The 15,425-nt window shown below is 34.5% G+C and overlaps 1 protein-coding gene and 1 long non-coding RNA gene across 2 annotated transcripts; both read left to right on the top strand.

Annotated features, from left to right (window-relative positions):
- The first annotated feature begins 1,796 nt into the window (after positions 1–1,796).
- Positions 1,797–8,004, top strand: LOC132758157 (small ribosomal subunit protein eS24-like). The gene is made up of 2 exons (XM_060749693.1): positions 1,797–1,952; positions 7,765–8,004. The coding sequence occupies exons 1-2, from the start codon at positions 1,860–1,862 to the stop codon at positions 7,987–7,989; spliced, it is 318 nt and encodes a 105-aa protein (XP_060605676.1). The 5' UTR covers positions 1,797–1,859; the 3' UTR covers positions 7,990–8,004.
- A 1,107-nt stretch (positions 8,005–9,111) lies between these two features.
- LOC132758158 (uncharacterized) lies at positions 9,112–13,349 on the top strand. The gene is made up of 3 exons (XR_009629543.1): positions 9,112–9,156; positions 9,865–9,879; positions 13,285–13,349. It is a non-coding gene; the product is annotated as an uncharacterized LOC132758158 (long non-coding RNA).
- The last annotated feature ends 2,076 nt before the right edge of the window (positions 13,350–15,425 follow it).

Here is a 15,425-nt window from a genome sequence, read left to right as displayed (position 1 = left end):
CACCTCTAGGTAGGGTGGGAATCACTGAAAGTGTTTCTGAAAAATGTCAAGGGTGTAACCAGGATCGAACCCGGGACCTCAGGTGTGATAATCAGTGGGGTTTAACCAACTGAGCTATCCCACCACTATATTGAAAAATTTTGGCAGCAGTATAGCTGGGTTATTTCCCTAACTAACAAACTAGTTTATTTAGTTCTGATTATGTTGGCACTTGATTTATATCTGACTCTAATGCCTGTCAAGAAAGGTATCAAAATTACATAAATTGCAGGATTTTTTTTTGGCTTATTTTTTTAGCCGATATTTGGTAATATTCCCAATTAGAATATTTTTCCAATCCACAGGAAAAAATTCCAAGTTGAATGTTAACAAAATAAAAATATTGAATAACAAATTCTAAAATGTTTGAAGATGCCATCCTAGACAGTGATTCTTTGCATTCATTTAATCAACGCAAAATTCAAGTCATACATTTTTCCCAATCTTTAACAAAACTTTGTTGAAAATCCCAACTCAATGGGTATGGGTCATGTTCCAAAAATCCTGGGGGAAAAAACAACCTGAATTGTCCACACTACAGTGCTATGTATCTGGATAGATATCATATGTAATTGATGATGATTTAATTAAAATAAAATTCAATAAAAAAAGCTTGGGTGTTTAAGTTTATTTTTTAACACGATATCCAATATTTTGCAGCAATTGCTATACTTTGGGATATTCTATATTGTTTATGCTGCAAATAAGTATAGCCAGTATAAAAAGTCTTGTATACAGAGCAACAGATAAGCTTTAAAAGTGAATTGGGTATTACTCCATCATTTCCTTTGGAATTGGGTATTGGCTCCATTTAATTGGGTATTCCAAAACTCGATACCCTATGATTTCAAGATCAATTGGGTATTCAATTATGAAGATATGAATTTTATGGTTTCAATATCAATAAAATTAAATTTAGATATCTTAACTGTTTTAAAAAGAAAATAGGATTAACAATTTACTAGAACTTTTCACAATTGTTTTATTTTTTATATAAAATGCTCATGTTAAATTTCATAATATTTTGAACAAGTTCATTTTCTGACTGATTTTTTATTATTTGCGACTGTTTTGTTTCAAATCATTTTCACTTTGTACGACACCATATTGCTTTTCAAAGCGTCTATTGATACAGCTGGGACCTACCTATTGACGGTCTCCGCAAAATCAACGGTCTCTGCCGGTCTGTAAAGACCGTCAACCTGAGCAGACAAATCGACGGTCTCATGCTTAGTCGGTCTTTGGAGACCGTAGACCGTTGATTAGTTAGCATTGATTCGGGAATATTCGGATATCATGCATATCGATATAATTTGTCCAAAACTACGAGTGTACGACAGATTAATTTTGCGGTGAAAAAAATCACAATACGCACGGGTTTTTAAGACAATTGCGTATTTTACTTTTTTTAATGGGTTTTGATACGCATTCTTAAAAGATCAATTGCGTATTTTATAAAATTAATTGCGTAAATACGCAAATACGCACCTTATCTGTTGCTCTGTGTATAGCACTCTTGATGTCCCAATTTTCAGTGTCAACGTTCTTGAAATAGACATTAAAATATTATCGTTTACATAAATTGAAGTAAATTTAATTATTTGTAGAAGAATTATGTAATTATTGTTGATTGAAAAGTGACAGATTGTTGATAAACATTGAACAAAGAAAGAAAAACTAAATCCGGCATTTTCATGGCCGTTAGGGTTAGGTGGTTGTCTCGTTTTGGTGGTTCCCAACCAGTACTGTACAGTACACCAGTTGGGGGAAAAAAATTAATCAATGAAATTTTAAAACGCAGATGAAATGCATATAATGATATGTTTGATCTCTATAAATTTCAGAGTGACAACACAGCAACAATTCGCACCAGGAAGTTCATGACCAATCGTCTGTTATGTCGGAAGCAGATGGTAAGAGGAATTAAGAATTTGTTCTTTTTAGACGCTCACCTGGCACTGTGTTCCAGAATGAGCTTTTACATTTAGATTTGTATGCAGCATATCTGTTCATATTTTTTCTTACATCATCTCTGATACCACTGGGACAATGTTAGTAAAACTTATTATGTTAATGCCCAGTTGTAAGAATAGAGACATTATTATTAAAGCAAAATTTTTATAAGTTATATCCCTTTTAAACTTAATAGTGAATTCAGGGCCCTCAGTCTACCAATCTGCGATCAATATTCAGCCGCAGTCCCCCCAAAAAATGTACTGGGATCCTACATATTATCGGACAAAATATGAAGTGTTTTATCTGTAACTTTTATTTAAAATAATAAAAAAGAATGGAATTTTACCCAAATAATTTTGGGTTCTTAATGCACGTAAACATTCTTTTATCAAACATGAAATTTAACATTTGACTGTAGAAATGTGTCTTTAAAGTAGGCCATTATAAGAGGAAAAAAATCGTGCAAACAACTTAATTTACCGGACATTGTGTTTCAAACATTTTTGAAGTCGTAAATTAAAATTAATCTTTAATCAGCAAGGAAACTACAACTATTAAATGGCAAGGTTTAGATATTTGAAAAACCCAGTATGTCACTAGAAATAGACACGGCAGCCATGTCTGTTAGGCCTAAAAAAAAAATTGATGTGTTTCTGGTGGCGAGGCGAAAAAAAGTAGGGTCGGTAGGTCGGACTTTTTTTTTTTTTTTTTTTTTTTAGTCAATCAACGATTGAAGATATGTCAGATACGGATTATATGGACTTTAAATTATATTCTATAGCATATAAAAGTACTTTAAAATGTTAGACTACCAAACCTAGTGTTCAATCTTATATTTTGAAATAAATTTTACCAATGGCACGACTCGACTTTCGTTTTCATTTTTTTTATTCTTACCGAACAACTGGCTTCAATTTAAATATTATCACTCTTAACATGACCATGCACGTCCGAAAAATGTTTTGAGCTGTTTTGCTGTTGTCTATTAATTTGATTTCCTGTTTTGCCAAACTATGATCGTATTTTTTAAAGAAAATCGCCAGCAGTGACACTTCGGCTGCTTGTTGTTCCGCCATATTAGCCGGTGCGTGTTAATACGTAATTGGAACACGAATCGTCTGTGCCTCACATCGTTGTCGACTCGCAATACTAAAACCCGTCTTCGGTACGGTCGGTATGGGCGCCATTTTTTTTTTTTGTACACCGATAAAAAAACTTTGGGTCGGCGCTAAAAAAATAGGGTCGGTCGGGCCACCGGAAAACACAACATTTTTTTTTTTAGGCCTTATGAAGAGGCCAATATATGGTGCAGTGGTGCAGGGACTGCGTTCAGGGCGAAGTCGGGTGAAAACTTCGCTGTAAATATTTTCACTTCGCCCAATATGATCTGAAAAGCGAAATTCTAGTCGCCCTAAAATCTAAATGAAAAGTCTGACATGTATATTCTCCACTCTATCATACTGCCTAGAGGCAGATTTAATTGTGTAATCTGACGTAATTAGCACACGCGCTGAAGCGTGGCCATAGCGACATTTGGAAATCCACATCGCTCAAAATAGTGCATTATACGGTACATTAAAGCTGTGAAAGACCCTGATATGAATGCAGCAGATGATAAAAAGCTAGCTAATTGATTATTAAGTTACCTCAAACAATATCCCCTGTACGTTTTTTTGATTTACAATCCCTTTATGTCCTTTTTGATTTACAATTTCCCCTATATGTCGTGTTTGATTTACAATATCCCCTATATGTCCGGTTAGATTTACAATTTCCCCTATATGTCCTGTTTGATTTACAATATCCCATATCAGGGCTCATCCTGGGGGGAAATTTTAGGGAGAAGTGACGACCTCGCGAAAATTAGGGAGAAGGGAAACAACCCAATGTGTATGCATTAACATGCATGGCTATACATCCTTTAATTATAATATAAACACAATCAACATCACTTATAATATTTCTCCAGTTTATTAATTAATAGCAGTATTAATTAAAAGTAGATTAATTATTTAGTAGTAGATCAGGCTTTCTCTAAATATGTGTTTATATATTTTCATGTACATTTGTTGATAATAATGTGTAAGAAAGGATGATGATAAAATCAATTTCATATTTTTTACTTAACTTTCCTCACCTTTAAAAGAAAAGATGAAGTCACATTGGATATATAGAGGATATTTGTTTGTTTTGCATGTAAGATTGAAATATAATTTCACTGAGTGAACACCAGATCGATATTTTCACGAGTGGCGTAGCCACGAGTGAAAATATAATAGCTGGTGTTCACGAATGAAATATATTTCAATCTTATATGTAAAACAAATAAATTTTCTTTTTATTTTATGCTTTTTTGGTGATTTTAAGTTTCTTTTTACTGATTTTGCCGCGTAACGTCGCGCATTCTCCTTTGTGACGTCGTCATTATATCATGACGTCACATCATAAGTTTTGAAATAAAGTTCTGTTAAATTTCTCTAATTTTGTTGAATTTTTAACATGATGTATGATGACATTGACTTTCTTTTCCTAAATAAGCAAATTAACGTACGACGGCATTTATCTCTGCCTGTTATTCCATTTGGTTATGATTTTCTTTTCATCCGCATTCAGATATAGTCCGGCTACAGTGAAAATTATATTTTATAAATTTCACTAGTGGTTTATCAGAATATAATCATCTGATATATTGTAATAAAACACTGGAAAGCATGAAATAATGATTAATAATATATGTTCTATTCTGTTCTGGTAACAGAAATTTCTCTCAAAGTCCTGAGTGTGTGTGTATTTGCGTTTATTTATACTCGCCACCGGTTGCCCATATGGGCGAGCCCTCAAGAAGAGTATTAGTCATTTTATTTTTCGGAGGATAGTGCAATTACAGATACAATGTTGTAATGTCACATTTATATGCAAATAATTATGCTTATAAAACAATTTTCAAACATCAAAGAATATGTAAAATATGTACTGCAAACAATTGTGCACATTATATTTGATCACTAAAATTACATACATTCATTTCTTATTGAAAACTTTGACTGAGAAATTGTAGAAAATTAATTTCTAATTACCTCCCTTTATTTTCATGAAATGTTAAATTCGGTAATATCTTTATAAATAATGCTTTTTAAAATTTGCAATATTGATAAATCTTAATCTGAGCATCATATTTACGAATTTATTTTGAAACAATAAGAACACATCTTTCCAGACAAATGTTGTTATATACACGTTACATGACATACGACCGATATGTAGTTAAGCCGGGATGTCTTTCCCACGTGCGTAAACTGTGTCAAATTTGGCATTTCTACAAAAAGAACAATGCCAAACACCCTTACTGTCTACAACATACCAATCGCAAGATTTTTGCGAATTGGCTTTCTTAAATTTTCGCGTATCAGAATCAGTAACTTTCTTACTGCTCGGTTACGGCATTTCGCCTTGTAGCCATGACGTGAGGGACATAACAATTTTACAGTAAAAATTGATGTTAACAGACTGAAATCATTCAAAGCTATGATTAAGTTTTTAATCTGGTTGCTGATCATTAATGAAATTGATTATTTTTAATTGACTAACAGTTTTGTGATAGCCGTGAAAAATCCATTGCACATCGCCCTTTACTCGGGTTAAAAACCCACCATCGAAGTGCATCGTGTACATCAATTAGGGAAGATTTGTACTTTTTAGATAATCGGGGAAAAAAACAATTTATAATTATCGCAAATCCCGTATTAAACTCGCAAAACTATCACACAATTATACCGTTTCGGGCCGATGCTCTCATTATTTACTGTTTAGAGTAGGCGGTCTATCGCTTCGCTTACAGGTAGAAGGGTAGTATAAAGCGACGCTCTGATTGGATAATGATAATTAGCGGTCGTCATATGGGCGGAAACAATCTCTGCTCTTTACATCGCTAAGTAATTACTATTTGGGAATTAAGATTTTATCGGCAATGTTGACTTCTCTTTGATCAATCGGAAGAGCGAAATTGGAATATACACGGCGAAGTTTTCGCCTGAATCGCCCTTCCGGATGAGCCCTGCCATATACATTTGCCGTCCATTCTTGTTATCACCATTACATTTATGATAGTAGATCTAATATTCATCATTAAAACTGATGTAAATTGATAGAATTTGGATAATTATTATGAATTAAAGAACTTCTCTTCTTAATTAATTGCATTTAAAAGTTAAGAGTCAGAAACTGTTGAACCTAGAAAAAAAAAAAAATGTTGTGTTGATGCAGGGCTCTCGTTAGCATTTTGAGACTGGGGCCGGGGAATTTTGCATGATTTTCAAGTATTTTTCATTGAAGGGGGGATTTTTTTTTCCGGTAAGACTTGAAATTGTGCGACATGTTGGAATGCTAAAAACTGTCCAGAACGTTTTATTGTGTCGCCTCTACGGAGTAGTGGCGACATATAGGGATCACTTCTCCGTCGTCTGTCTGTCTGTCTGTCTGTCCGTCCGTCACAAAACTTGTCCGGACTACTCCTCATAAACTACTGGTGCAATTTCATCCAAACTTTACAGGAATGATCAGTACCAAGTCTAGTTGTGCATATTGTCAGGATTTTCCGGTTCAATGATTTTTGTCAGAGTTATGGCCTTTTAATAATTTTTAATTTTAAAGTTTGTCCGGACTACTTCTCTTATACCACTAATGCAATTTCAATGAAACTTTACAGGATTGATCTGTAGCTCAAGTCCTTGCGCATATTGCACGGGTTTTCCGGTTGAATGATTTTTGGCCGAGTTATGGCCCTTTGATAAAAAGGTTTCTTTTTCTGTGTGTTGCCAGATACACAAAAGCTTGTCCGGACTACTCCTCATAAACTACTGGTGCAATTTCATCCAAACTTTACAGGAATGATCAGTACCAAGTCTAGCTGTGCATATTGTCAGCATTTTCCGGTTCAATGATTTTTGTTGTGAGTTATGGCCCTTTAATAATTTTCATTTTTAAAGTTTGTCCAGACTACTTCTCTTATACCACTTATGCAATTTCAATGAAACTTTACAGGATTGATCTGTAGCTAAAGTCCTTGCGCATATTGCACAGGTTTTCCGGTTGAATGATTTTTGGCCGAGTTATGGCCCTTTGATAAAAATGTGTTTTTTTCTGTGTGTTGCCAGATACGCAAAAGCTTGTCCGGACTACTCCTCATAAACTACTGGTGCAATTTTATCAAAACTTTACAGGAATGATCAGTACAAAGTGGTTAGTCTAGTTGTGCACTGTCCGTCTGTCTGTCCGTCTGTCACAAAATTTGTCCCAACATGAAATTGGCCATCATGAGGCGACACATGTGATTACTGATCGCTCTTGTTTATATATCCATACTAATTTCCGGTTGCCGTTCGCTGAATATATATTCGCCGATTGGCGTTTTCTATGCCTGTTAAATATAAATTTCAAGGGATTTAAATTCGGCCCCAAATTTTACCAAACGAGAGCCCTGTTATGTAATGTTGTGTTGATGTGAATCAAATGATTACAATCAACTATTACTTCATTAAATATCATCATAGCGATTTCCAAATACACATTTGTTTATTTTAATGCTGCTTTTGACAGGTAAAATTGATCTGTTTCACAGCATTTTTGTCAGCAGAATATAATATGTCTGCTCTGTTGCACATGGTTTGATATTGCACTGGGAAGACTTTCTTCCTGATGTTATTGATAGTTGTTGCCCTTAACAGACAAGCATTTACACGGTATGCAGTTCTCTTTATCTTAATGTTTCAGGTTGTTGATTGTCTCCATCCCGGCAAAGCCACACTAGCTAAAACAGAGGTGCGAGAAAAGCTGGCACGCATGTACAAGACCACACCTGATGTCATTTTCTGCTTTGGTTTTAAAACACAGTTTGGTGGAGGAAAAACATCAGGCTTTGCCCTCATATATGACAGCTTAGACTTTGCAAAAAAGTTTGAACCAAAATACAGACTTGCTCGAGTGAGTTTCATGTAGTAGATTTGAAGGGCATCTGGTATTGGTTTAGATAATCTCTATTCAGTACTGAAAAGAACAGTTGACAATGTGTATGGATTCTTCATAATGTCTGAAACCATTGTGCAGGGATTGAAAAAAAATTCAGAGCCACTTGTTCTGAAGAATGAGTGGCTTCAAATTTCTACTCGTCCTGCATGGTATGCTACTTGTCAGGATTTTCAGAAAGAATCTCGCTGATGCAAATCAACCTCTCGAAATTTTATCAGTTTGTTTACTCAAAATTTAACGAATCAAAAATGGAAACAAAGCTTGTGTTAGGTTATGTATTAATCACGCAAGTAATACAGCATTGTGGGGGATTTTCCACTCACAACCGTATCCAATTAACAATGCGTAGTGTGCATAACCTAAAACACAAGCTTTGTTTCAGGTTTTCCATCTTTAAAAGTAAGCAAACAAGATTATGAGAATTCTAGCTTCCTATTACATAGGCAAATTTCCTCTTGTCTGGTATCATTTTTTAGTCGTCCTGCATCGATCTCTACTCATAAATATGAGGGGATGAGTGGATATTTTCGATCCCTGCTGTGTGACATTCTGAAGTAATATGATTCCCTTTCCAAATCAGAATAGACTATGTAGTAACTGTAGTTTTTTAGATATTTGGGTAAATTTTTGATGAAAAAATTCAGCACAATATATTTGTGTGGAGTTGTAAAAAAGGATTTTAGTAACAATTTTGAAAGAATTGCTTATGTAGTTTTATTGACTTGCATGAGAAAAAATGAGCCGCTTCAAGACAAAACCCAACGTAATGGGTTTGCGACCAGCATAGATCCAGACCCAGCGCCTGCCGCATTCGCCGCAGTCTGATCAGGACCCATGCTGTTCGCTATAAGTTTTCTACTTGCTATAGGGTTTGTTAAGCGAAACAGTATGATTCCTTTGTCGTGACGCGGCTCAAATGGACATACTGAAATCAATAAATTTCATTGCAAAAGAAATAACAAAAATTTTTAACGATTTTGCTTAATTTATGTTTTAAATCAAGCCTTAAATTATCTACAGCATGGGATTAGTTGAGATTAAAAGAACAGGTAGAAAACAGAGAAAAGAAAAGAAAAAACAGAGTAAAAGGAAAGTAAGAGGGGCACAAAAAAAGCAAAAGTTGGAACTGGCAAAAAGGTAACTAGGAAATATACATTTCTAAAAATTTAGCTGAATTAAAAAATTTAATGCAGTGGCAGTCAAATAAAATTTGTCTTTAGGAAATGTATTTTTAACAATAGTATTCATAGCTATATTATCACATATAGCAGACTTTAAAAATACACAGCTAAGGTCTTAGTCTTTATGCCATTTGCCCCTCAGCAGTTATTTCTTTCCAGAAAAAGTATGCCACTGTAAAAACAGTTTACTACGATACATTTTGGAATATTCTGTTTCAAATTAAAAAAATGATTTTTGCAGCAGATAAATAAGCTTTATGCACTTTAGTAAGTTTCCTCTCTAGAATAAGTGGTGTGAAATAAAAAAAAAAGTTCATTATTCATTGTTGAATACAATACATTGGACTCTGCCAGCCCCTTGTTCTACATAGGTTTTACAGCTGTGCACTAGTCCGATAGATTTCAGTATTGTATTCAACAATGTATGTATGACAACCTCAAAATAATATAAGAAAATGTCCTAGATCTACTTGAAATATCCTATGTGTCAGATTTTGTTTGTTTGTTGTTTTTTTTGTTTGTTTTTTTTTTTAAACTGCATATTTGTTAAATGTGGCTGTAAATCAAGAAAAAAGTAACTGAAATTTTATCTTGATAGTTTTGAGGTTATTCAGAATTTTTGAATCAGCATGTATGAGTGACACACATTTATTTGTTTTTACAGAAGTAATTTTATCAGGTAAAATGCTACAGTATTTAGAGTGTGATTTTAAGATTTACTTTGTCCCACCCCTAAAATTTGTTTTTTCACTTCATTGCTGTAATTATTAATGTCCATCTGTCTCCACAATTACTAGATATTTTGATAGTTTTAGTACAGAAAATGTTCATTTTTAAATGCAATATGCTCGTAACAAAAAAAAAACAACAAAAGTACATGGATGACAGTATATTTTAATGAGATTGCCCCTTACAGGCGACATCCAAGCAACGCTTTTCTAGGGCAAAGCATCTACATGCATTGAGGGGATTTTTAATGTAAAATGGCACAAAATTTTTACAATTTTGAGGTCCCTGTGGCCAATGTTGAAGTTAGATTAAAGATATAAAATGGGTGTGTGGACAATAAGTAGTTTTTGAATTGAGTGATTAATTATCACAAATTTTCACAGAGGACTTAGTTTATTAGCATTATGTCACCAGAGCATAACTTAATGTCCAAAAGTAGAGTATATATGGCTATTTGATATCATGAGAATGTCTCGCTTGCATGAACCTAATCAACACCATTAGGGGTAGTGTCATGCTTCATGAACAAATCTCTAGGTCAAACGTGTTCAACAGTGTTACACACAAATTAAAGTCCTTTCGGGTTAAGGTCAAGGTTAGATATTTGATAAGTATAAAAATTTATATTTGTAGTCTTGAAGTAAATATAATTATGACAGATGCATAAGACAGAGTATTTTCAAGCATAAATATAGTCAATATATGCAAGGTCACAAAGACATCATGAATTTGTTTTGGGGTTTTGATGTAAAATTTTTCATAAACATTTATTGAGGACACTAAAAACCATTTATGATGGGCATATTTTTATGAAGTGTTAGATCAAGAAACCATACTTTATAAACTTTAACGATAAAACTCTTTTTCAAAATGAACTATTTAATGGAGTTCAGATGGAACACCATTCACGATCCCCTAAATTTTTTTTTTTTTGCGCCGGCCTAGTGTGTGTGATATCTAAACTTTTAGAATGCTACTTACTTAGTGAAATAATATTGAAAGATAGTGTTTGGCTTCATGTAATTTTTCTTCATGGCTCTTTACTTAACATGTACATCACTTAGTGTTTTTCATTTAGATTCAGTTACAGTTTAACACTTAATACAAAAAGTAAAATTTGTGTCTGAATATGTTTAAAAAGTTTTCTTCTTTCTTATGACACAAAACTACAAATAAAATTGAAGATAATGACAATTTTTGTCAGTAATACATTTGTACCATGAAAATTAGATGATTTACAATTTTTCTCAACTTAAATTTACATTACATAATTAAATTTTTGAGACAAAATTTAGAAATAATAAGAAATTCCACCTTTTCTAACTTTACAAAATTGCATCAGATACATTAATTGATAGGCTTTAGAATATGTAGAGACAAACTTTATTTCAGGGCGTCCATGCCAATATGTAGGATAATCATTTCTTAAAAGTTGAATTATTAAGTAAAGCTTTTTAGGGTAAAAGTCTATGAGATGTCTTTTATAGATATATTTTTTAACCAGGTTTCCGAAAGGAAAAAACTGGTTATTAGATTGAGGTATGTCGGCGGGCCGGACGGGCGGCTAGGCGGTGGCGGGCGGGCGTAAACAATTTCTTCTGTGGCGCAACTCCTTCTACATTTCTCAACGGGATTTTGACCAAACTTGCACAGAAGCTTGTTCATCAAGTGCCCTGGCGCATATTGTCGGTTTTGCGATTGGATAATATTTGACCTAATTATGGCCCTTTGTTTTTTTTCCTTATATAGAATATATAGTGAACAATTTCTTCTGTGCGCAACTCCTCCTACATATGTCAACGGATTTTGACCAAAGCTTTCACAGAAGCTTTGTCATCAAGTGCCCTGGGGCATATTGTCGGGGTTTTGCGATTGGATAATATTTGACCCCTAATTATGGCCATTTTGTTTTTTTTCCTTATATAGAATATATAGTGAACAATTTCTTTCTTGTGCGCAACTCCTCCTACATTTCTCAACCGATTTTTTGACCAAACTTTCACAGAAGCTTTGTCATCAAGTGCCATGGCCGCATATTGTCGGGGTTTTTGTGATTGGATAATATTTGACCTAATTATGGCTCTTTTTTTTTTTTTCCTTATACAGAATTTCAATATATAGTGAACAAATTCTTCTGTGCTGAACTCATCCCTAACATTTCTCAACGAATTTTGTTCAAACTTTCACAGAAGCTTTGTCATCAAGTGCCCTGGCGCATATTGTTGAGGTTTTGTGATTGGATAATTTTTTACCTAATTATGGCCCTTTGTTTTTTTTCCTTATACAGAATATATATTGAACACTTCTTCTGTGGCAATTCCTCCTACATTATTCATGTTTTACATTGCATAGTTACATTGTTTGTTGCTTGTATTTGTATTTCAAATACAACATATTTATCTACAATGGTGATAATTGAAAACCTGGTTTCGTGGCATTGCCATGTTTCTTGTTTAAAATGTTTACTCTCATCATTCTATATTATGAGTGATAGTGCTGTTATTGGCCACAGCCTTAACTTTAAAGTACATGCTATAGAGTATTAATATCTCCAAGTGAAGTTTAATGTTTCTGCTTTAACTTAACATTGAAACTGGCTTTGCTTTATCTTCACTTGGATTGATAGATCATGAGCACATATTGTTTAAGGCATCAAGAGGCCATATTGTTTTTGGTCTGTATATCACAAAATGTATAACTTGACCAAAAATAAAAGTCCCTGCGCTACAGTCTCCAAACTTCATGCACCTTTATGAGCTCTTACATGGATGCAAGTTTTTTTTCAGGGCATGAAGGTCAGGGTTTTGTTACAAATTTCATCTGTTTACTATTAGATTATGAAGGAAAATGATTATGAATTACAGTTTTTAAGGTTTTTCCAAATTTTCAACTTGCACCCCATGCTTAACTGGGGGGACATAACCACTTTTAGGTCAAATGGTCAAGGGCTCCTAAAGGGTATTGCTTCCTTTTCAAATATAGTGTTTGTAAAAAAAGAAGGGAAATTGACGTTATTTTCAGATTGTTCAGAACTTTAATAAAGAAGTTCAAAGTAGGATGCAATTTTCCTTCAGAACTTTAATAAAGAAGTTCAAAGTAGGATGCAGTTTTCTACCTTATATCAAGGACAATTATAGCTCACCATACCTTAAGTTTTAAATGAAGGCTGGATGCTCAGTTGTCTAGCTTTCAATTTTGACCTTGCTTTTTGCTGTTAGAATGTTAATAAGGGTTTTTTGTTTATTTTTTTTTGTGATAAACATTTTGATAAAACCGTTTCTTTTAAAGCGGGTGTCAATAAATTTGCACCTCCTGAATGTTGAGAAATAAATGCTATTTTTTTTTTCTATTTCAGTAAACATCAAGAATGTGGGCATGCTGACATGGACATCTTTGTGTTTTACATGTACATATTCGTGTGTCATAAAGAGAAAATCTGACTATTCTGGTGTACTATTTTTATTTTTTATACAAAACCATTTTGATTTTTCTTCAAAAGCAAAGTTTTGAGTGTTGCATTGTGGGTCCTTTTTATATGCCCCAAAGCCTTCATGACATTGGTATGGCATTGTCTTACCCTTCTGTAGATAATTGACTCTGCATGGTTTTGTTACCCCCTGTCAAAGACCAGAGGGATAAAGATTAAATTTCTGCCCCCACTTCGAAGAAGAGATATTGCTTTGCCACTTGTCGGTCCATCAGGTCCGTAGACCAAAATGGTTTCCGAGTGATAACTAAAGAACCCTTAGGCCTAGGGGAACTTTCAAACTTGGTATGGTGATTGGTCATTACCAATAGCTGACCCCTAATGATTTGGGGTCAAAGGTCAAGGTTTTCACATTGATCTTGTAAGCAAAAACGGTTTTCTGATCAATAACTAAAGAACCCTTAGGCCTAGGGCACTTTCAAAACTTGGTATTATGGTGATTGGTCATGATCAGTAAAATGACCCCTTGATTTTGGGAGTCAAAGGTCAAGGTCACATTGACCTCTTAGGTAAAAAACGGTTTTCCGATCAATAACTAAAGAACCCTTAGGCCTAGGGGAATTTCAAAACTTGATATGGTGATTGGTCATGACCAGCAGATGAACCCTATTGATTTTGGGGTCAAGGGGACAAAGGTCAAGGTCACATTGACCTTGTAGGTAAAAACGGTTTCCGATCAATAACTTAAGAACCCTTAGGCCTAGGAACTTCAAACTTGGTATGGTGATTGGTCATGACCCCTATTGATTTTGGGGTCAAAGGTCAAGGTCACATTGACCTTGTAGGTAAAAACGGTTTCCGATCAATTAACTAAAAACCACTAAGGCCAAGGAACTTCAAACTTTGTATGATGATTGGTCGTAACCAGCAGATGACCTCTATTAAATTTTGGGTCAAGGTCACATTGACCTTGTAAGTAAAAACAGCTTCTGATCAATAACTAAAGAACACTTAGGCCTAGGAACTTCAAACTTGGTATGGTTATTGGTCATGCCCAGCAGATGACCCCTATTGATTTTTGGGTCAAAGGTCAAGGTCACATTGACCTTGTAGGTAAAAACGGTTTCCAATCAATAACTAAAGATTGCTTAGGCCTAGAAACTTCAAACTTTGTATGATGATTGGTCATGGTAAGCAGATGACCCTATTGATTTTGGGGTCCAAGGTCAAGGTCACATTGACCTTGTAGGTAAAAATGGTTTCCGATCAATAACTAAAGAATACTAGGAACTTCAAACTTGGTATGATGATTGGTCATGACCAGTCGATGACCCCTATTGATTTTGGGGTCAAGGGGTCAATGTCATATTGACCTTGTACTTAATGACGGTTTCTGACCAATAACTCAACAACTCGAGTTGCCTTGGTTGATATTTTTATATTAACCGTTTACCCCATGAGCATATTGCGAAAAATGGCCATTTCATTGAAAAGCCTCCTGTAACAAGTTCAAACTGCTATGAAACTATGAAAATTGCTTCAATACTAATTAATACTAATACAAAATTTTCTTGGCGATGAGGGGGACTCCGCCCCCCTTCAAACCTCCCAAAAGGGGGCACATCCCCCTTCTGGCAACCCCCTGATGTAATATTTGGATGGGGGACGGCGCTGAAAAAGTGGTCAGTTTTTTTAACAACATTTCTCAAACGAAAAACAGTGGGGCCTAAATAGGGCATTTTTTCACTGTTTGAGGCCTCAAAAGGGGGGGGGGGCAAAAAGCCGTCGAAACACGCTTATATGAGGGAAAAGGTTAAACTAAAAATGCTTTTGGTTTACACATTTGAAGGTCTTATGTAATATAACAACTTGGCTGTCATTAATGAGGCCTACATGATTCATAAAATTTATGCATATATTATTTGGTAAGATTTCTTTAATCACTTAAATTGCTTCACACAACCTATGGGGGTCACAATTATTATTACCTTGTGACTAGTCATGACCCAGTATGATACTAGATAACCAATTAACCCTTATAAATTGTTTGTTCACTGGGTCAGAAGTCA

The sequence above is a fragment of the Ruditapes philippinarum genome, unplaced genomic scaffold, assembly GCF_026571515.1.
Source record: "Ruditapes philippinarum isolate M1 unplaced genomic scaffold, ASM2657151v2 ctg18243_1_1_1_1, whole genome shotgun sequence".
NCBI classification, from domain to species: Eukaryota; Metazoa; Mollusca; class Bivalvia; order Venerida; family Veneridae; genus Ruditapes; species Ruditapes philippinarum.
Note: the sequence above shows the minus strand (reverse complement) of the source record. Positions and strands in the feature narration are given on the sequence as shown.